Source organism: Dipodomys spectabilis, unplaced genomic scaffold (genome assembly GCF_019054845.1).
Source record: "Dipodomys spectabilis isolate Male_0828 unplaced genomic scaffold, ASM1905484v1 ptg000002l, whole genome shotgun sequence".
Taxonomy (NCBI): domain Eukaryota; kingdom Metazoa; phylum Chordata; class Mammalia; order Rodentia; family Heteromyidae; genus Dipodomys; species Dipodomys spectabilis.
Window position 1 is genome coordinate 499,630 of NW_024870679.1, and position 23,390 is coordinate 523,019.

At 38.1% G+C, this 23,390-nt stretch overlaps 1 protein-coding gene and 1 pseudogene across 2 annotated transcripts in view; both read left to right on the plus strand.

Moving 5' to 3' along the window:
• Positions 1-19,001, plus strand: part of LOC122108863 — a 36,373-nt pseudogene extending 17,372 nt beyond the window's left edge.
• The window catches only part of LOC122111645 (guanylate-binding protein 4-like), a 29,519-nt gene continuing 20,099 nt past the window's right edge, over positions 13,971-23,390 (plus strand). Inside the window, exons 1-2 of one of the 2 annotated variants that reach the window (XM_042684435.1) lie at positions 13,971-14,072; positions 21,808-22,003. In XM_042684435.1, coding sequence (XP_042540369.1) covers positions 21,814-22,003 — 190 coding nt within the window. In that variant the 5' untranslated portion in view covers positions 13,971-14,072; positions 21,808-21,813. Of the gene's footprint in view, positions 14,073-21,801; positions 22,004-23,390 lie in introns of both variants that reach the window. The other variant, XM_042684436.1, reaches the window with a different exon arrangement.

The following is a 23,390-nucleotide window of genomic DNA, read 5'->3' on the forward strand; positions in this document are numbered from 1 at the left end:
TGGGCAGGTCCAGTCATGGGGTCTGAACTCTGGGCCTGGGCACTGTCCCTCAGCTCTTCAGCTCAAGGCTAGCACTCTACCACTTGACCCACAGCACCACTTCTGGCTTTTTCTGCCTATCTGGTGGAATCGAACCCAGGGCTTCATGCATGCAAGGCAAGCGCTCTACCACTGAGCCAACTTCCCAGCCCCATAATTTGTATTTTTAAAAAAAGATTATATAGGCATTCCCCTTCCAGGTCTGAGAGCCTTGGAGCTTGGACTGTATAGCAGATTGTCTCCTCGTCTGTATTGTGAATCCTAGAAACTCTGGGCTCTTTTCTCCTAATTATCCTTCACTGGTCCTACCACTGCTCCTCCTGCCAGCTCTTCCTCCTCACGGCAGGCTGGTTTCCTTCCTGATGTGGGTCTGCCTTCCTTCTCATTCAGACTGAATCTTGGGAGGACTCATGCCATTGATGCCTATCTACTTAAATCTCTTGCCTGCCTGATGAATGGAGATAGGAAAGGGAGGCAGATGTAGCCATATTATTAAAGTACATATGTTAAAATAGTACTAAAATAACCTGAAGTGATGACTGGGATTGAGAGAGATGGGAAGATTGGCAAAAGAGGTCTTACTGATCAAGATACATTGCATGCATAAATACATAAACTGACATGGTGAATTGAAATGCCTTTGTACAACTACTTAAAGATAATTTTAAAAATTAAAATAATATTGGATAACTGTGGATCATGCCTGTAATCCTAGCTACTCAGAAGGCTGAGATGTGAGGATCACTGTTCAGTCAGCCCAGGAAGAAATACTTTTGAGACTCTTCACTTGATCACCAAAAACTAGAAGTAGAGATGTGACTCAAGTGGTAGAGCACCAGCCTTGAGCAAAAAAGCTAAAGGACAGCTTGCACACCCTGAGTTCAAACCCCAGTATCAGCACAAAAAGGAAAAAAATCCAAAATAAGTTTTCATCTAGATTGAGGAGAGTGTTTGAAGGTTTATTGAGCTTTAATAGATCTTTAAGAGATCATAAAAACAAAAAGTAGGGTTAAACAGTGGATACTTGTGATTGAAATAAAATACTATAGAGCAAACACAGAGATACCTTGGGACCTAGCAATTCTACTCCAGGGCATTTATCCAAGGATGATAAACAAGGATTCAGTAAAGCCACATTACAACCCTATTCATTGAAGCACTATCCACCATAGACAAGATATGGAATCAGCCCAGATGCCCCCTAAGAACAAATGGATCAAAAAAAGTCTCACACACACACACACACACACACACACACACACACACACACACACACTGTAATTTTACTCATCCATTAGAAAGAATGATATTGTACTATTTGTAAAGAAATAGAAAGACTAGGAAAAATTATGTTAAATTAGTCAGGCCCAGAGAGACAACGGATCCATGTTTTTTCCTTATATGTGGAAGATAGATTTAGTATATAAGCTTAAAAGTAAATATAGTATGTAGTTTTCAAGTGTATACATATATATTAATTGAAATATGGTAGATTCAGGGGAGAACACAAATAGTGTAATTCCTTAGAAAGGCAAAGTCAAAATTAAACAAAATAAACACCACGAAGTGGGTACTTGAAAGGGGAAAATGGTAGATGAGAAGAGGGGGAGAATGCAGTGAAGAATTCAATGTATATCCTACAAAATTAAAGAGTGAGGGAAGGGGTGATGTATATCCTACAAAATTAAAGAGTGAGGGAAGGGGTGGGTAAGGAAGGGATGAGTGATATTGATCAGATTTGCTGTATTTGTGAGATGGAAACTCCTTTGTACAACTACTAAAGATAATTTTAAATATATATTTTAAAAGTAAGTGTTTCTCTGTTTGAGTAGAAAAGACATTGGTGAATATACTCTGCACTAGTTGATGTGCTTTGGTAGTTATTACATTAAAGTAAACAAAAGGCCAAAAAATCATTGAGAATTTGTAACCAAAATTCAGCATGACCTTAGGAAAGGAAGTAGTTTCTTTTCTTTGTTTCTTTTTTTAATGTCTTTATTATAAAAATTGTGTACAGAGGGGTTATAGTTACATGAGTAAAGTAATGAGTACATTTCCTAGACCTGTATTGATCTACAGTGCTAAGAAAATAATGTCTCTGCATAATGCTCTCTTACTGTTCTGATTCTTGACAAATTTTTGTATGCAGTTTATAATATTGTGAGTTAGTCTCATAAATGTTACCATCTTTCTTGTCTAATATGTTCCTTTTTTACTTTGCATGGAATATTGTTCATAGGCTACCCTGATTATACTGGTAGATATTAGTGCTCTATGTTGGAACATAAGAATTAAAAGCATCTGAAAATACATAAAGAAGAAAGTAGACTTCTACAAATAAGAAAACAAAACTTTATACTTTCAGGTTTTATGATTTTCAAAATGCCAATTTCCAAATTAAAAAGTAAAGTAGAGGCAACTTGATGTTTATTCCTAACTTACTTGATGCACTCAGGCTGGGGGTAGGGCTAGTGATCTACAGAGATCTGCTTAATACTGGTTTTAAAACTCAGAGGCAACTCATCCTGGCTTAAGACCTCAGCAGCTCTGCACAAGTCAGCCCATCACTACAGCAAGCAGATGGCTTACAAGGTGAAGTTCTCCTTAGACTCATTGCAGGAACTGCTAGACATCCACCCCACCCAAGCTTAGGAGACCTTGGCAGTCTTCTTGGAGTTCTCATTCCAGGATGAAAACCAGGAGCTACAGAAGAAGCTGGGAGTACTCTGTATTGACTTTCTTGTTCTCTCTTTTTTGAATGATGCTTAAAGCTCATCTATTTAACCCCATGGATCATTTCCTAGTCCACCTATAAGAAGCATGGAGTCCTGTGAATGGTGAATATTTTTTCAGACTCTAGATTCACTACAAGCTCTCATTCTAAACAATTATTTTATGGAAACTATAGTTATAAACATACATCATCTATGCCAAATCTATCCCTTATATGATAGAATTTTGAATGTAATGAGCTACTGTTCAAAAAAATATATATCTGAGAAGTAAATGAGCAGTTGAAAATAATACTCATTACATAGAAGTTACCTAAATATTGTTTCTTATAATAAGTCATTTTCTTTTAAAATGGAAAAGATTTAATTGATATATATATATATGACTAAAAGAAGCCCTTTACATTTATTGAGAAATAGTAATTCAAAAATTACTAAAATAAGCCGGGCGCTGGTGGCTCACGCTTGTAATCCTAGCTACTCAGGAGGCTGAGATCTGAGGATCGCGGTTCAAAGCCAGCCCGGGCAGGAGAGACCGTGAGACTCATATCTCCAATAAACCACCAGAAAACTGGAAGTGGCGCTGTAGCTCAAGTGGTAGAGCACTCGCCTCGAGCTGAAGAGCTGAGGGACAGCGCCCAGGCCCAGAGTTCAAGCCCCACGACAGACCAAAAAAAAAAAAAAATTACTAAAATAAAACAAATCATTAATCCCTTCAGTAAGTTAACAGTGCTATGATTTTTGGAATATGTATGATTTTAGATTTATATTTTTATACAAAGTCATACTAAATATGCCTGAAATTAGTACAATGCCAGCCAATATCTCTAAATTTATCTTTAGACCTCAGTTTACTTTTTTTGTACTGGGGCTTGAACTCAAGGCACTGAGTTCAAGGCACTCAGTGCCTTGTGTTCTTGCTTGGATTTTCTCTTTTTTTATTTTGCTTAAGGTTAATGCTCTATCATTTGAACCACACATCCAGTTTTGGGTTTTGCTGGTTGAGAGTCTCTTAGATTTGTCTGCTTGGGCTGGCTTCAAACCAAGATCTTCAGTACTAAGTTCCTGTGTACTGGGATTAGAGCTGTGAGCCTCCAGTGCCTCACTTCAATTTACTTTATTTGGAAAGAACCATGGGTAGGAAGGAAACTTTGTTGTTTGATTAAATCTGTAAAACAATTCTATTTCCCCAGGAATAATATTTTGGTTCCGGATACAAACAATCAGAAAGGAAAGCAGCTGATTTCTGCGCATTTCTTCTATTTCCAAGAAGCTTGCTTGGTTTTCACTTTCAATTTCATTTACAAGAAAAAATAAAGGGTCCATTTGTGTCTTGAAATGGATAGGGGAATTAATTTTCTTTTAAAATCTGGGGATAACTTGTACATCATTTACAAGAATATATTACTAGTAGGCTAAGAAAATTTGAGAGAGAATAAGAAGAGACTGGCAGAATTAATGATACCATGCCAATTCTCATGTTAGAGTTGAATACATCCAGAACTCTATTCATTAAATGGCTAGTAATTTGGGGTCTAAGTTTCTGTTTGTGAAAGTCTGTGTCATAATTTGATTTTAGGATTGTGTTTTAAGTAGTCCAAGGATTAAAAAAAAACTCCAAATTCTATTAGATAACTGAGAAATATGACAGACAATAGTTTGGGCTCTAATGTCAGAAATTAGTTTGTTTATAAACTTTACATGAGTGGAATTACACAGTACTATGTGCTTCTTGTCAACATTATGATATTTTAATATGTCTTTGGTATAACTAGTAAATGTACTGAAAGATTTTACATTTTAAAATGTTTTATCTTATAAGAAGGGAAGGACATTTGGATATTTTCATTTTGAAAATGTTCTCTTTTTTTGTTGGTTGTGGGGCTTGAACTCTGGGCTTGGGCGCTATTCCTCAGCTCTTCAGCTCAAGGCAAGAGCTCTACTGCTTGAGCCACAGCACTACTTCCAGTTTTCTAGTGGTTAATTGGAGATAAGAGTCTCAAGGAGTTTCCTGCCCAGGCTAGCTTTGAACCCTGATCCTCAGATCTCAGCTTCCTGAGTAGCTAGGATTACAAGCATGAGCCACCGGCACCCGGTTGAATGAAAGTGTTCTTATAAATACTGTGTTCTGGTCATTCTCTGTAAGTTTGTGTGTATGTGTATATATATGTATATTAGTACTGGGATTTGAACTCAGAGCCTTATGATCTCACTCAGCTTTCTTGTCCTAATTTGCACTCTACCATTTGACCCATACCTCTAGCCTGATAATTAATGAATTAATTAGAGATGGAATCTCATCATTTTCTGCCTCATCTGCCTTCAAACTGTGATCCTTCAAGTCTCAGCCTTCTGAGTAGTTAGAATTACAAATATATTCAACCAGCACCCAGATCTCTGTAAGTTTTGTGTGTGCGCATGATCACACAACTCTTTGGTGTATACTTAATAATAAAGTGGACACATCAAAGAATAGATTTATTCAATTTAGTAAATAATGAAAAACTGGATTCCCAGTATGCACTTTAAATATCTTCTCTTACAATAGATTCCAAAATAGGAATAGCTGTCAGGAAAAATACAACTGTTATGCCCTTTTAAATACACACACACACGCGCGCGCGCGCACACACACACACACACACACACACACACACACACACACACACACACACACTGCTCCTTGTCATATAGGCCAATTGATGAGTCTTGGACAGAATCAACTAAATTCAGCTTTGGCAGCCTATTTCATAACCAAAATCGAGGCTGTTCTCAGCTCTGGACCCTTCACAGAGTTTATAGAATGAGCCTAGAATCAGAAATGTTATAGTATCAAAGATAAAGAAGGTCATTGCATACTAATAAGAGATCACGCCTTCAGGAGGATATTACAATTCTAAATATCTATTCACCAAATATCAGAGTACCCAAATTTATCCAAGAAACACTACTTTCTCTCAAATCTCACATATATCCAAAGATGCTAATTGTTGGGGGCTTTAACACCTCATTATCCCTGCTGGATAAATCAGCTGGGCAAAAACTCAACAGAAGAATAACTGCACAGATCAACTAGACTTAACAGATATCTATTGGACATTTCACCCAGCAGCATCAGAATACATGTTCTCAGCAGCACATGGAACATTCTCCAAAATAGACCACATTTTAGGTCACAAAGAAAATCTGTCCAAATTCAGAAAGACTGAAATTATGCCCTGCATTCTCTCACACTACAAGCAAATAAAATTACAGCACAACACTGAAAGCAGCTCAACAAAGACAGTTCTGTAATAGATGGAGGCTGAACAACACACTGTTGAACCACCAGTGAGTCATGGAAGAGATTAGACATGAAATTCAAGTGTTCATGATATTCAACAAAAATGAACACACAAACTACTAGCTCCTCTGGGACAAAGCAAAGGCAATACTCAGAGGCAATTTTATAGCTCTGAGTTCCTACATCAACAAATCGGAGAAACCTGAAAACAACAATTTAACGAGGCACCTGAAGCTCCTTGCAAAAGTGCAGCAAGCCAGTAGACTGAAACAAATAATTAAAATTAAATCAGAATTACATGAATTAGAGTCTCCCAAAAAACATAGAATCAACAAAACAAAGAGTTGGTTCTTTGAAAAATAACAAAATTGACAGACTCTTAGCAAAGCTTATCATAAAAAGAAGAGAACATACCCAAATAAACAAACTCAGAGATGAGAATGGAATCATCACCACAAAAACAACCAAGATTCAGAACATACTAAGAGACTACTTCTCATAACCTTTATGCTAATACATTTGAGAATGTAGAAGAAATGGACGAATTTCTAGCTTGATATGCCCAGACTAAACCAAGATGATTTAAACCAACTTAAAAGACCCATATCAAGCATCAAAATAGAAACAGCAATAAGAGACCTCCCATCCAAGAAAAGCCCAGGACTGTATGATTTACAAGACCTTCAAAGCAGAGCTCACACCAATACTCTTCCAACTCTTCAATGAAATTAGTGAAAGTTTACTTCCAAGCACTTTCTATGAACTCATCATAACCCTCATCCCAAAACCAGGCAAGGACTCATCAAAGAAAGAGGACTATAGACCTATTTCTTTGATGAATATCAATGCAAAACTTCTCAACAAAATTTTGTCTAATAGACTTCAACAATTCATCAAAAAAATCATACATCACAATCAAACAGGATTCATTTCAGGGGTGCAAAGCTGGTTCAATATACACAAATCAATTAATATAATTCATCACATCAACAAGAACAAGGATAAGAACCACATGATTATCTCCATAGATGCAGAAAAAGCATTTGACAATATCCAACACTCCTTTATGATGAAGGCTCTGGAAAAACTAGGAATCCATGGAATATTGCTCAATATAATAAAGTCTGTGTATGACAAACCTACAGCCAGCATTATACTTAATGGAAAAAAAGCTAAAGCCATTTCCTCTAAATTCAGGAATGAGACAAGGATGTCCACTCTCTCCATTTCTCTTCAATTTAGTATTAGAATGCCTAGGTAGAGCAATAAGACTTGTCTTATAAAGGGAATCCAAATAGAGAAAGATGAGGTAAAACTCTCCCTCTTTGTAGATGACATGATTTTGAATTTAAAGAACCCCATGGACTCCATTCCCAAGTTTTTTTTACTAGAGATGATTTGAAACTTTGGCAAAGTAGCCGGGTATAAAATTAACCCTCAAAATCAATGGCTTTTCTGTATGCCACTAATGAGAAGAGCGTGGCTGAAATCAGTAAAGCAATTCCTTTTGGAATAGCCTCTCAGAAATAAGGTAACTAGGAATTAACTTAACCAAAGAAATGAAGGACCTTATGATGAAAACTTTAAAAACCTGAAAGAGGAAATTAAAGCAGAACTAGGAAGTGGTAAAACCTCCCATGCTCCTGGATTGATGATTGGCATTGTGAAAATAGCAACACTGCCAAAGGCTATCTACAAATTCAATGTGATACCTATCAATATTCCAACCTTATTCTTCAGTGAAGTAGAAGAGGCAACCCAAAAATTCATATGGAACAATAAAAGACCCTGAATAGCAAAGACAATCCTTAGTAGAAAGAACAGTGCTGGAGGAATATCAATACCAAACTTCAAACTCTACTACAAGGTCATAGTAATCGAAACAGCTTGGTACTGGCACAAAAACAGACCTGAGGACCAATGAAACAGAACTGAACACCCAGAATTGAACCCATAGACCTATAGCCACCTAATCTTTGATAAGGGAGCTTTAAAAAAAACAGAATGGAAGAAAGACAGCCTCTTCAGTAAATGGTGCTGGCAAAATTGGTTTAACACCTGTAGAAAACTAAAGCTTGATCCCCATATATCACCCTGCACCGGAATCAACTCCAAGTAAAGGCAGACACCCTGAGAACATTACCAGAAATAATAGGAGAAACTCTAGGGCTCCTAGGCACAGGCCAAAATTTTCTTTCTTTTTTTTTTTGGGGGGTCCGGTCATGGGGCCTGAACTCTGGGCCTGGGTGCTATCCCTCAGCTCAAGGCTAGCGCTCTACCACTTGAGCCACAGCGCCACTTCCAGCTTTTTTCTTTTTGCTTATGTGGTGCTGAGGAATCGAACCCAGGGCCTCAGGCATACAAGGCAAGCACTCTACCACTGAGCCATCTTCCCAGCCCGCCAAAATTTTCTTAATAAAGACCCATAAACAAAACAAATCAAAGAAATGTTGAACAAATGAGATTGCATGAAACTGCAGAGCCTCTGCATAGCAAAGGACATAGCAAGATCAATAGAAAGCCCATGGATTGGGAGATCTTCACTAGTCATAAAACAGACAATGGTCTCATATCTAACATATACTTAGAACTCAAAAACTTAAATCCCCCAATAACAAATCCTCAAAGAAACAACTACCTGATTAATAAGATGTACCGGACACTATGCTGAAAATGAACTAACAACTTTGGGGGGAGGGAGGAGTTGGGGAGGAAAGAGAGGAAAAACAAAGGAAGGGGCAACAAAGCTTGATAGGAAATGTACTCATTACCTTACTCACCTACTGTAACCCCTCTGTATAGTATCTTTACAATAAAAAATATACATTAACAAAAAAAGGAAAATTTATGGTCTCAAAAACGTCCTTTAGTACTTTAATCAGCAGAAATGCTTGTTCTGATGGTCATGATGTAATAATGAACAGAAATAATATAAATGAGTAGACTTACACAACGGACTCTGAGTGTCCACTGAAGTCAAAATATAAATATTTCTTGGGTCTGAGAAGGTGGCTCAGTGGTAGAGTGCTCGCCTTGCATGCATGAGGCCCTGGGTTCGATTCCTCAGCACCACATAAGCAGAAAAAGCCGGAAGTGGGACTGAGGCTCAAGTGGTAGAGCACTAGCCTTGAGCTGAAGAGCTGAGGGACAGTGTCCAGGCCCAGAGTTCAGGCCCCACGACCAGAAATATATATATATAAACATTTCTTATCCAGGAATAGATCAATCTGAAAATTTTTAGAGAATCATAGAGGGCACTTTCCACTGTGGAAGACTATAAAATACATGTGTATATTTTCACTATCACAACACAATTATCACAGACAGTGAGGGGAAGATAAGTGATCTCTCAAGGTCATTGAAAGGTTAAAGTTTGAGGCAGTGACCACTTGTTGCTTGTTTCTGTCTAGCAAAGCAACACATGGTGGTAATCAAAACACCTGGTTGATTGTGTGCCTATATAAACCCTGCAAATCCTTAGCTCGGGGTTCTCCTCCTAGGCTGTGTCAGAGTGTAGGACGAGGCCCGAGCTGCAGCCCGTTTAAATAAAACAGCTGTAGAGTCTAACTCTCGGTGGTCTTCTTGAGGGGGGGAGGGGGGGGAACCTGCGACCTTGGCATAACAGTCATCAATAAGAACAAAGAAGCAATGATAAAGATTTTTCTTTCCAATTATGCTCACTGAATCTGCTGCTAAGAGAGTAATAAAGAATGACAAAGACTTCAGGGCTGTATCCACAATAATACATATATGGTCATTATCAATAATGTGAAGTATAACAAATGATGCTAAGTTACAAGTGGATGAGGGGCAGAGGCACAGTGTCCCCAAAAATTAATTTTAAAAATTAATGTATTTGGGGGGTCTGCTGTGTCTTTGCAACTACAACTGAAAACTGTGCATGACATGTGCTTAGAACATTTTACACCCAAAGAAACATAGGTCCCATGATTTCCCTTATTTGCAATATCTAGTATATGTCTGAGTCAAGCAGAAAAGGTCAGATAAGTTGATGTTAGGGAAATGAAACCTAAGATATGTATTCAATTGTTTTTTTTTCTTTCATGCGATTGTTTCTAACACATTTATAAGATGATTTCTTTGTTGCTTTGTACGTCCCTCCCCCACAGTATAACCCCTGTTTTCACTGTATTTGATGTTGGTATCATTTGTGGAGGGGAAGGGGAAAAACAAATCGTTTAAATAGGGATACAGGTGGACCCATTGCAAAAATGAGATGTACAAGTTCGTTATGTCAAAAACGAACTTTACAACTTTGGTGGGGGGGGAGAGGATTGGTTAGGGGGCGAGGGGCGGGGGCGGGGAGGATGGGAAGGGATGGGAAGGGGAAACAAAGGAGGAGGCTATAATGCTTGATAAGATGTACTCATTATCTTGCCCATGTAATTGTAACCCCTCTGTACAGTATTTTCACAATAAAAAAAGAACATTTTACACTCTCTGCTTCCCACCTGCTTAGTCTTCTCTTTCTGTCTGTTGTCCAAGTTCACATGACTGACATAGAGCAAGTTTGTGTAAGTATACTCTGCCTTCAGTGTCCACCATCTCTACTCTAGGGATTTTAGAAATCACATCATAACGTGATTGTGTCCTGCCAGTTGGGAACAGACATAAGTAGGTATACAGTGGAAGAGAGAGAACTCAGTGGAACATGTGGAGCAATCCTACTAATCAAGAGACAACTAAAACAGTAAGAAGAGATTTGGGGGTTTTTTCCCAGATGTATCTATTACTTGACTTTTTAAATTTTATTTGGATTTAAATTTACATTTTTAAGCAAAGATATGTAAATTACTTGCTTGTTTTCTTTACCTCTATTTTCTGTTTTTTTCTGACATTTAGCAAAGTAAACACTTAATAGGAGGTAAAGTTAAAAAGAGTTGAGAAAAATAAACTGGACACTGGTGGCTCACACCTGAAATCCTAGCTACTCAGAAGGTTGAGATCTGAGGATCACAGTTCAAAACCAGCCCTGAGAGAAAAGTCCCATTAAGATTCTTGTATCCAATTAACCACTCAAAAACTGGAAGTAGAGCTGTGGCTCAAAGTGGTGGAGCACTAGCCTTGAACAAAAGAGCTCAGGGACAGTGCCCAGGCCCTGAGTTCAAGCCTCATAGCCAACACCCCCAAAAAAGAAAGAAAGAAAAAGGAAAAAAGAAAAAGAAAAGTAAACATATTTATCTCAATTGTTCTACCTCCCAAGAAATGATCCCTAGCAAATTAGAAGTTAAAATGTTATATTCTATTTATTTCACATGCCAGGGAGCCATTAACTAATAGCAAATGCAATATAAAGAAATATTCTTGTGAAATGCTTCTTATGTCTGAGTTAGGAGGAGCTAGAGAATCAATGTGGTGGAAATTGCTGCAGCTAGAGGACTGAGAGAATGTGTCCTTCCCTTTGCTTCTTCACAAATGTGCCATACCTACTAGTATTAAAGCAAGCTTTGCTCTTCCTTTTGCTTTAAGAATCCTCAAGTTCATTGGTTGGTTATGGTGTTTGCAATGCAAATTGTGTCTAAAGAAGGGCTTCATGCCTTTACTGTCTCCATCAAGCAAAGTCTGTATGTCAACATGAGATCACTTATCTTAGGATTTATAGGTAAAGCTTAAAAGCACAAAGATGCAAACAAATAAACAACTATCTTCATTATAGCAATGTTCTACAATTTTTATATTTAAAAAAAGAACTTAATGCCTACTTGATAGTTAGTAGACATGTGAATGAGAGATACCATAACATTAATATCTGTATACACAAGATAAAAGAAACAAAGGAAGAAAAATAACGGAAGCAATAATGTGATTCCTATGTCCCAAGGCAATTTGAATAATGATCAACTGGAATTTCATTTTTAGAGTCTCAAAATTATTTTAATCTTAGAAATGGTTATGATTTTAACCATTCATATTTAAGAGGCACAGTGTGACAATCTGATAATGAATATAATGTGAAGTGATTAAGTCAATACTATTGAAATGTGTTATTTCATTCATAGCAACCAAACTTCATTGGAGGGTGAACTCCAATATTACCCTCTACTATTCCATCAGAGAGTTCATTTTTCTCATAGGGTTCTGAAGCTTGGTGGAGGAATGACAAGATTCAAGGGATAGTGAATGAAAATTACTCATTTCTGTCACTACTGTACTCTAGAGAGTATGACAAACAGACAAACAGGATGACAAACCATATGGAGGTTCACTGTATGGATTCCATTTTTGTCTCTGCTGCAGTAGTTACAAACTATTGAAACCAGATGTAGAAGTCTGTTAAACTAAGATATTGTGAGATCATTGAATGGAAAAAATAAAATAAAAGAGCTGTTATCCCAAAGTAACATTTCTCTTTTAAATGACACAGAAAGAAATTAGGAGCAGTCATTTTCTAACAGGAACATATAGTATCGAATCACAATTTTTAAACTACAATGAACTATGACATACAGTGCAAATGTGTGATGGGCAACTGTGTGAGGGTGATATTGGAAATTCTTCACTTAGCACTTTACCATTCTAGTCTCAACCACACCTCAGCTAGGTCCACCCACTCCCTCCTGCCACCGTGCTTCCTGACTGTCGTCAGAAGGGGGAGGAGTTTGCCTATCTGGCTTACATGCAAAGTCAGTGAATCTGCCTTCTAGAACTCAGAAGGCTCCCTCTGGAGGGTGGCATGGTAACTAACATACCCTAGCAGTAATGCACAAGGCTGATCTTATCTGATGTGAGGAAGCAGAGCAGGAAGAGAAACAGTGGACTTCATCTCTGGAGAGCAGTAGCACAATGACCACAAACTTAAGAGGGAAATATGAAAGTTGTCAGGAAGAAAATGAAGCCACTTGCTTTGCCACTACCACAAGTGAAGTAAATAAAGCCAGGAAGCTATAAAGGAAAGCTTCTTTTGGCTGGCTGCCTCATGGAAACCCTCACAAAAGATTGTGAGAGCTACTATGGCTTTCACCACAGCAGCCCCAACCTCATAGAAAAAAAAATGCACATCAAGGACATTTGCCCATCTAGTTATATTAATCACTTGAAGAATTATGTCATTATAATATCTGATGCAATCTTTCCCACTTTTACTTTAAAAACAATCCCCTTGCAGTGAAAGGGAGGGGAAAATATTAATGAATGAAAGAATAGCAGGTTACAGTTAGATCAGCAAAGTCTTAGTCCACCCTGGTCGGTGGAAGTGACTAATGATAAACAATGTAGTGTACATTTCCAAAAAACTAGAAGAAAGATGTTTGCCCTAAAATTGTCAAATATTTGAGGAGATAGGTCTGTTTACTCTGATGTATACCTGAAAATACATACAATGTTTATACAGCTGCAAACCTCATATTACTTGAAAAATATTAAAATATTTGTGTTGGTGTATATCTTTTTCTTTTTGGGTCCAGTCCTGGGCCTGAACTCTGGGCCTGGGTGCTGTCCCTCAGCTTTTCAGCTCAAGGCTACGCTCTACCACTTGAGCCACAGGGCCACTTCCATCTTTTTTTTCTGCTTATGTGGTGCTGAGGAATTGAACCCAGGGCCTTATGCATGCAAGGCAAGCACTCTACCACTGAGCCACCTTCCCAGCCCGGTGTATATGTTTTTTAAAAAGAATTTTGACTTAACACTTTCCCAGTGCCTACACTTTAAAGTTTCCATACTCATGAAGACAGAGGTATTTCCATTGTAATGCTCAGCTATTCCTAAATAAGAACTGATTTTTGTTTCTTTGTGGGTTATCTGTTTTGTTTTGCTTAGGTTGTCAAACTAACATCCAGATGCTAAAAACTACCCATTTCAGACTAACAGAAAACACTGTAGAAACCGAAAGGATTAATTCAGCAAGAACTAAATACAGTTTCAATTTCAGTTTCTTCTTGCACAACACTTACTTGGAGCGCTGTGATATCTGGCTTACTTCTTAGTTTAAAGACCATTCAGACTCCAGAGAAAACTCAAACTAAGGCAGCAGAGAATTTGTCTCCTGACTTCAAAATCGGGTGAGTACTCAGAGTAAATGCGTCTTCTGTGTGCATTTCCCTTAAGAAGCAGAAACAAGAAATATTCCAAGAACATTCTGGGAGGCCAGAGGGACTGGATTACTGGAAGGACAGGAGCCCTGGGTGCTGCACAGCTAATAAACTCCCTCTGATCAGACTCAGGGAAGCCAGTCCTGAACAGTTTCAGATGTGTGGTATATTCTCAAATGCCACCAGTATACCTTGCCGTACTTAGAGAAAATGAATGTTGTTCAGTTTTAACTAGTAATCATAGAAATGTTTGATTATGTACACGATCTAATACAACTCTGATCCTATTTGCCAGTTATTTGTTTAACTTGCAGTTGAAAGGTTCTTGGCTTAGATTCAGTAGTACTTTACAGCCAGTATTAAAATAAATAAAACAAGAAAGTAAAAGGAAAAGCAAAGAGAAAAGAAAAAAATTAAGCTCATTGATTTTTTCCCAATGTTTTCTTAAGATTTTTATACATAAAGCAAAAACTGTTTCTTTCTGTATCTAATACAGTAACTAAAGGATGGTGTTTTGCTCCAGATAAAGTATAGAAGTTTTACAGAGCAAGTCCAGGAAGAGGCCAGTTGGTTTTGTCATTCATTTGTTTCTCTGACAAAAAGATTGTCCTTTCCTTGGTAATTATTATCACGTACAGGGCATGCTGACACTTAGTAACTCCTAGTCTCACTCACTCACTGCAGATACATTACAGTCATCCTGTAAATTTAAAAATAACTTACTGAGAACCTGTTTCTTATTAGCCTGCATAGGAATGAAGCAGAAATTGATTTATTCACAATATTAATAAGTAAAACAACATATACAGCGATAAGCTCTCTTTTTACCTCTGGCAGGCAGTAAAGTGATAGAAACCCTAGAGATTGATCCCTAACTGGCTGTTTTCCAAATCGGTGCTGTGACATTTCAGTGGACTCTGGATTCCTATTTCCTGATTCATTCTCCATTGGTTCTCCCTGCAGCCTCTTCCCACTGCTTCTCTCCTGTCTGTTCTTCTTCTTCACAAGGTGCTACTTTCCTTGTTCCTGTGGATGGCTATCTCCACATTCAAACCAACTTCTGGACAAGAGCTATAGAACTGATTCTACTCAAAGCCAGTCTCTTACCTGCATTTAGAATTCCACCCTTTTCACCTTGCCAGTTATTTTGTCTTAACAAACAAAATGTTTATACAGTACTTAATTTAGTCATGATTATAAAATATTTTAACTCTCTTATATCTTATGAAATAGTGTCAGTATTCACAATTTACAAGGAAAGAAACTCAGGCACAAAAATGTCTCGAAAACTTTGTCCCTTTCACACAAAATTCACTTACATAGCAAATTGTATGGTCAATGTTCCATAATCCACTAGGAGATATAATCCACTACCTGTTTTATCTTCTCAGATATCACATTAACTGATAAATCTGTTATAAACCTATTTATATCACAAGCATAATAATATTTAAGGCCAACGTGATGACTCTTACTCCCTTAGCATTGTTTAGACTAGATATCAAAGAACCAATGTACCAGATCTGATGATGATGGCTCATGCCTGAAATCCTAGCTACTTAGAAGGCTGACATCTGAAGAACCAGGCACAAAGTCATACTGGGCTAAAAAGTCTAAGAGACCCTATCTCCTCTTAACCATCAAAAAAACCTGGGAGTAGAACTTTATCTTAAGAGGTAGAGTCCTACCTTTGTGCAGAAAGCTAAGAGAGAGCCTACACCCTGATTTCCAGCCCCATCACTGGCACACACACTGGTGCATGCACACACACACACACACACACACACACACACACACACACACACGGACCAGCAGACTAGAACAAGGAGATGGACCTTAACTATGACGGTTTTACCATCACAATACCTGTTAACTATAACTAAATTGAAAGAGAAGTTTGGTCAAGACACCATCACCTACTGAAATTTATTTTGACTTATGTATTTATTCATTTTTAATCTTTTATCACTTGTAAGTAGTTGTGCAAAGGAGTTGCCATTTAATAAAGTAGTTTATAAATGCAATGCATTTTGATAAATGTTAGCCCTTTCAACATTCTTACCTCTCCCTCCCAGCCCACTTCTTTGCTCACCTTCCTTAATTTTATAGGCTATATGTTGTATTATTGAGTGCATTCTTTCCCATTTTTTTCTTTTCTCTTTTTTGCAATTTCTTTTTTTAAATTCTTTTATTGTGTAGGTAGTTGTACAAAGGAGTTTCCATTCACAAAGCCGTTTATGAATGCAGTGCTTTTTTAATCAATGCCACCCCATTTGACATTTTTACTCAAAATGCTCAACCCACCTCTTTCCTTACTTTTCTTAATTTTGTAGAATATGTACTGAAACTTTGCCATTTAACAAAGCAGTTTTGTGTACAAAACTGTGTCATCCCTTCAACGTTTTCACCACCCTTTGACCCACCCCTTCCTCTATTTGTCTTAATATTGTGGTATATACAATGAGTTATTGACCAAATTCTCCCTCATTCCCCACTTCATTTGTCTACTCCTCCCCCTTGCTCTGCCCTCTGCCAGGACTCATTTCCTAGCACTTATTTTGTTGGCTTTGACGTACTTTTTCTAAAGAAGTATACTATTTGCATTCTCTATAGAGTCTATTATACTTCAATTAATTCATTTGTAACCACTTGCATACCTCTCATTGTGTTTACTTATAGATTTATAAGCACATTCTAGCTACCACAAATGAGGGAAAACCTTTGTTTCTCTGGGTTTCACTTACTTCACTTAATATGAATTTTTCCAAGTCTTTCTATTTCCTTAGGAATGGTATAATATCATTCTTTCTAATGAATGGGTAAATTTTCATTGTGTGTGTGTGTGTGTATATATATATATATATATCATATTTTCTTTTTTATTTTCTTTTTTTTCTTTTTTTCTTTTTTTTTTTTTGCCAGTCATGGGGCCTGAACTCTGTGCCTTGGCTCTATCCCTCAGCTCTTCAGCTCAAGGCTAGCACTCTACCACTTGAGCCACAGCGCCATCTCTGGCTTATTCTGCTGAGGAATCGAATCCAGAGCCTCATGCATGCAAGGCAAACACTCTACCACTGAGCCACCTTCCCAGCCCAAATATATACAATATTTTTTGATCCATTTGTCCATTGAGGGATATCTGGGCTGATTTCATATCTTGGCTATGGTGAATAATGCTAAAGTGAATATGGTTTTATTGGTAGCTTTACTGTAGCCTTGTTTATACTCTATTAAATAAATGCCCAGGAGTGGAATCGTAAAATTTTTATGATGAAAGAATAGAGAACAGCTCACCAAAAAATCATAAGATAAAGCAGTGACAGATGGAAACTCTATCCCTAACCCATGGAGTATTGATAACATCACTAATTCACATACTTGAACAAATTAATTTTTTAGTATTAAAACAGGTAACATTTCCAAGAAGCCTTCCTCTCAAAGAAAAAACATTCTTGAACCATGTCTAGATCTATGTTGGTAGAAATGGCTAGAGACTAATGAAACCAGTGATAAGACCAAAATGAGGTAATATTGTGCATAATCCTCCAATCCAGTGCTTGGAATAGTAAGAACCCGTATTGAACAGGTTCCATATTACCAAAAGACAAAGGAATCTCTTTCTTTGTAATCAAAATGTACTGAATTTTTAGCCAGTCACTGGTGACTTATACCTGTAATCCTAGTTACTCAGGAAGCTGAGATGATATCTGAGGATCGCAGTTCAAATCCAGCCCAGACAAGAAAGTCCATGAGCTCTTATCTACAATAAACTACTCAGAAAGAGCCAGAAGTGGTGCTGTGGCTCAAGTGTAGAGCACTAGCCTTGAACACAAAGTGGTTTAGTTAGGGACAGTGCCCAGGCCTTAAGTTCAAGCCCCAGGACTGGCAAAAAAAAGTACTAAATTTTTTATCCTCTTTAACCCAAGTAATAATTTATATCCAAAATAATTAAATTTTATTAAATTACATTGTATTACTTTCTTGTAATCTAATTATACAATGGTTAATGATCCCTCATCAAAGGAGGCAACAGGTGTGATCAGGTATCACATATGAAAGAGTAGTTTACAAAATCCCCTCTGAGCACCACTACATGAAAGTCTGCCTAGACTTTCAAGATCATGAAGTGGAAGGGAAATGTTACCCAATTCAAACAGGCACTTGTGTCTGCCCTTAAGGACCTGTTCATGGAGGTTGGAGCTAATTTACCTGTGGATGCGCTAAGCTTTGAAGAGAAGACTATCTTGAAAGTGTTACAGTGTACAAGAACTCAATCAGTGAAATACAAAGAAGCCACACTTTCAGAGTTGGGAATCTTTATTAGAAAGACAGCGAGTGCAAGCTGACTAGTGTCCCAAAGAACCTGCAGTACCAAGTGTTGTTAGCATAAAGCTTACAAAGGAGAAAAAAACACATCAAGGAAGATGCTGCATGGTATGAGGATTAGCAAGCATGTTTACAGAAGCAAAACAAGCCAGTTATGGTTAACTAAGGGGGGCAGTTAGAGTTCATTAGAAATTAACTAGTGGGGACAATAATGGGTAGAGATTTACTGGAATCCAACCATCTTAGCAATCAGGGCTAAAGAATAGAGATTTCCTGGAGTCTAACAATCCATGCCATCTCTCCAGTTCTCAGACCTGGGCCCTATCTATAGTTCTTGGAATTGAGTGAAATGTCCCTGCACCTATTAAGGTGTTATGATGGCGGTGGGGACAAGATGGCATTGCTTAGACCCCATATCCATATTTCAAGAGTACCTAGCAGTGGTCTGGCCAAATTGTGGAGCTCTTTGATCCTGTTAGGATCCTATAAAGGCAAGAAATGTGCTTTTAGATTCCCGCTTCTCCCTTTCTCCTTACATTATCTAGTAATAGCAGGGAACCCCTATTGAATTGAATAGTCTTCCATCTCTGAAAGCCTTCTCCACTCTTGTATAATTTGTAAACAGAAAGATGCTAAAAATCCTGCTGGTGAAATTTGAGGATCCTGAAGAGACTCCCGACAATTTCCAACCAACACCTTTGGTATCATGTAGATGGGGCACAAGCTGAGAACTGGAGAGATGTTATGGATTGTTAGACTCCAGGAAATCTCTATCCTTTAGCCCTGATTGCTAAGATGGTTGGATTCCAGTAAATCTCTACCCGCTATTGTCCCCACTAGTTAATTTCTAATGAACCCTAAGTGCCCCCCCTTAGTTAACCACAACTGGCTTGTTTTGCTTCTGTAAACATGCTTGCTAATCCTCATACCATGCAGCATCTTCCTTGATGTGTTTTTTTTCTCCTTTGTAAGCTTTATGCTAAGAACACTTGGTACTGCAGGTTCTTTGGGACACTAGTCAGCTTGCACTCGCTGTCTTTCTAATAAAGATTCCCAACTCTAAAAGTGTGGCTTCTCTGTATTTCACTGATTGAGTGAAAGGACTTAGCTCTTCTGCATATTAAAATGCCAGGGCAAGGCAGTGTATTTTTTCTCAAGAAATTAACTTTCCAGACCCATTATGTATTGTATTTGTTTTAGCTTCTGCAGAAGTGAAAAGGCTGAAGTGGGTTTATTGCTGTTATTGCAGTGTCACATTCTGTAACAGAAACCAAAAAGACTATTATGGAAGGCTAAGTTAAAGTTATAGTCCCAGAAGCTTGCAGATCCTGAAGTAAGTGTTCAGAGTTACAAGTTCAAATGCCGGTGCTCTTGTTACTAAAAAGCAGCTGAGGAAATGGGCTGCCCCTCTTCCAGGAGTGGCTGGTAGACTCTGAAGCCATGTCAGAGAAGAGGAGCCGGGGTGTTCCAGTGCCCACTTTCCATTTGACTTTATGCTTTATCCAGACTTGAATATGTGCAGGATTTTATCATCTGTCTAGATTGTTAAAGCTGAAAAGATATTGAGGTTATTTAGCTGAATTTATCTAAAAGTTCTACTTTTAGAACTTCAAATATAGATTCTTATTAGAGGAATACTATCTATAATCTGTGCAGAATAAGTTTCTCACAGAGTTCTAACACTTAATAACTGGAACCAGATGCTGGCGGCTCACATTTGCTGCTCAGGATCACTGTTCAAAGCCAGCCCAGGCAGGGAAGTCTGTGAGACTCTTATCTCCAAAAAAACTGCCAAAAAATAAAGCTGGATGTGAAGCTATAGCTCAAATGATAGAGTGCTTGACGTGAGCAAAAGAAACTCAGAGCACCCAGGCCCTGATTTCTAGCCCCAGGACTGGAGATTTAAAAATACCTGAAAGTAACAATAGAAAATGGACATTTTATAACGCCTAACCCATATCTCTAAGTATTTTTAGACCCTTTTCTCAGCATTGCTGGTCATAGTTTTGTGGGGGGTTCTGTTATATGCGTATTGCTCAACATTTTATGGGACTTGCCTGAACTATTTCTTTTTTGTTTCTGGAGAAATGCTATGTGCCAATTTGAACTCAGTTGTGTAAAATATGTCTCACCTATACAGAGTAATAGCAGGTTATCCCACCAATCTTTTTCAGCCTTTTAAACCTGAAGTTGAATCTTGAAGGCAAAGTTTCTATTGTAAGGATCCAGATTCCTTATCTTACATAATATAAATACATAAACATATGCTCATTATAAAGTGATTGTAAAGAATAAAATGTATACAGAAAAAATGGTTTTGCTATTTCCTATTTTTTCAGATGAGAATCAAGTCAAACATGAAATCCATATACACTCCACGTACAAAGCCTGAGGGTAACTCTATACAATATTTTAAATAATTTTGCACAAAAAAAGAAAGTTTCCTGGTATGGAATACTCTTCTTGTCAGTGCTCAGAATGTTTGGCTTTTTGGAGGATACTGGATTTTGAACTTCCACATTAGGGTCACTCAAGTGTATTGGATGAATGGTTGTGAAAGAGAAAGTTTAGTCTGGGCACTTCCCTAGAACTGAAAAGAAGTTCGGCCATCAGGGAGAGGTGGGTGTTAAGCCACAGTCCTGTCAGCCAGCAGGAAAGAACTGCTGCTTGATTTACATGCCCCCCTTTTTTATCAGACTGACTGGAACAAATATTAGAGCTTTCTCTGTAACTCTTAACAGTGTGTTTGTGATGACTATACTTGGAGGAACAGAATACCAAGTGAGACAGACTGACAGACAGGCAGACAGAAAGAGAGAGAGAGAGAGTCAAAGGGACTGAAAGACAGAGAGATAATAAGTCAGAGATTAAACTAATATTAAAAGACCCAGGACTTAATGATCCACCAATCACTCCCTAATCAGAGCAGGTCCTTCAGGCCAAAGATGCAGCTTCTCCTTCCATTACACCCTGACTCATACCACAGAAGGAAAGGATGTACAAGTGGCAGACACCCACATTTTTATTACAGAGGAGACAGTACATGGCTTGATTTCAGGGAAAGATGGTGTCAAAAAGAGCAGCCCACATTGCTAATGCTTTTATCCAAATCTAAGTGGCCCTGGAGAAAAATTGCCGACTCTGTCAGCATTGGCTCCTGGAGAACACTACAGGCAGACACTGGATGCTCACTCTTCTCCTCTCAGAAAAGCCATTCCGTGGAATTCATAATGAGTATCACTCCTTTAAAAGCATATCAAATGTTGAAAGTTTGTAGACATACTTCATAATCAGAAACCTGATAAGCATATAGCTTCACTACCCATAGCAGGTACTTCCAATGTTGTATATTTTAATGAGTGGTTTTTCTGAGTTTCAGGTTACCATGCCATCTACGTCTATGATGAAGGCTCCAGTTTGTTTAGTAGAAAACAAGAATGAGCAGCTGACAGTAAATTTGGAAGCCTTAACACTTCTTGAAAAGATATCTCAACCTTTGGTGGTGGTGGCCATTGTTGGGTTATATCGAACAGGAAAATCTTACCTCATGAATCGACTTGCAGGACAGAACAGTGGTGAGTACAGTCTTGGGGCAGGTACCATTCTCATGCAATAATAAAAGAAGCTGATCATATTTTCTTAAGACAGAGCTTAATAACTCCCATGAAAACCGTTTCCCCTTTTCATCATCAAACTTACAATTTCAAATCTACCCACAAAATCTCACTCTCTTGGCCACTAATTAAGAATTTTCCAATCATCTTAAAAGTTTCCCCACTTTTTTTTCTGGTACTATCCAGCCAGTCTCATTTGTTCAGGAGCTAATCTCCAACAAGTTCTCTTTTTCTCCTGCCTTCTTTACCTAAGCTACATGCTCTTTTCCAGTAGCCATACAATTTATATGACTCTAAGGAGACTGAGTGGACAGAAGAATACACAGAAACATACCTGTTCATATCCAAATTATACTACATAAAAAGTGGGGTGATTGAGATAGGAAGTCAGGCTCCAGGGGCATTGTGGCCCACTAGGGTAGAAGCTGGAGGAACATGACTCCTTTGGGGATGACTTGTTGCTACTTCCTACATTTCAAATTCTACCAAAAGCCAGAAGACACAGGAGCTCTTTTTGGTCAGATGCAAATACATAGGTTAGTATCATTTACACTAATTTGATCATTGGAAGCAACATGGTGAATAGGAGATGCAAGGTTTCTTGAGAAATTATTTTTGTTGTTGTTGGTCATAGGGCTTGAACTCTGGGCCTAGGCACTGTCCCTGAGCTCTCAGCTCAAGGTGAGCACTCTACCACATGAGCCACAGCGCCACTTCTGGTTTTCTGGTGGTTAATTGGAGATAAGCGTCTCACAAACTTTCCTGCCCAGACTGGCTTTGAACCACGATCCTCAGCTCTCAACCTCCTGAGTAGCTAAGATTATAGGTGTGAGCCACAGTGCCCGGCTTGAGAAATTCTTAATGTATATAAAGATTGGATATTTTCTAGACTTGCTGAATGGTAGCAAAATTTTTCTTTTCTTTTCTTTTTTCCTTTTTTTTTTTTCTCTTCTAGTCCTAGGGCTTGAAATCTAGACCTGGGCACTGTCCCTGAGCTTTTTGGCTCAAGTTTAGAGCTCTAACTATTGAGCCACAGCACCACTTCTGGCTCTTTCTAAGTAGTTTATTGGAGATAAGTCTCACACACTTTTCTGCTTGGGCTAGCTTCAAACCACAATCCTCAGATCTCAGCCTCCTGAGTAACTAGGAATATAACCACCAATGCTCAAAAAAACTTTTATTTTATTTTATTGTAAAGATGCTGTACAGAGGGGTTACAGTTATATGAGTAAGGCAATGAGTACATTTCTTGTCAAGTATTGTTACCCCCTCCTTTGTTTTTCTCCTGCAATCCCTTCTTTCTACCACCTCCCTCACTCCTCCTATCTCCTCCATGAAGTTGTAAAGT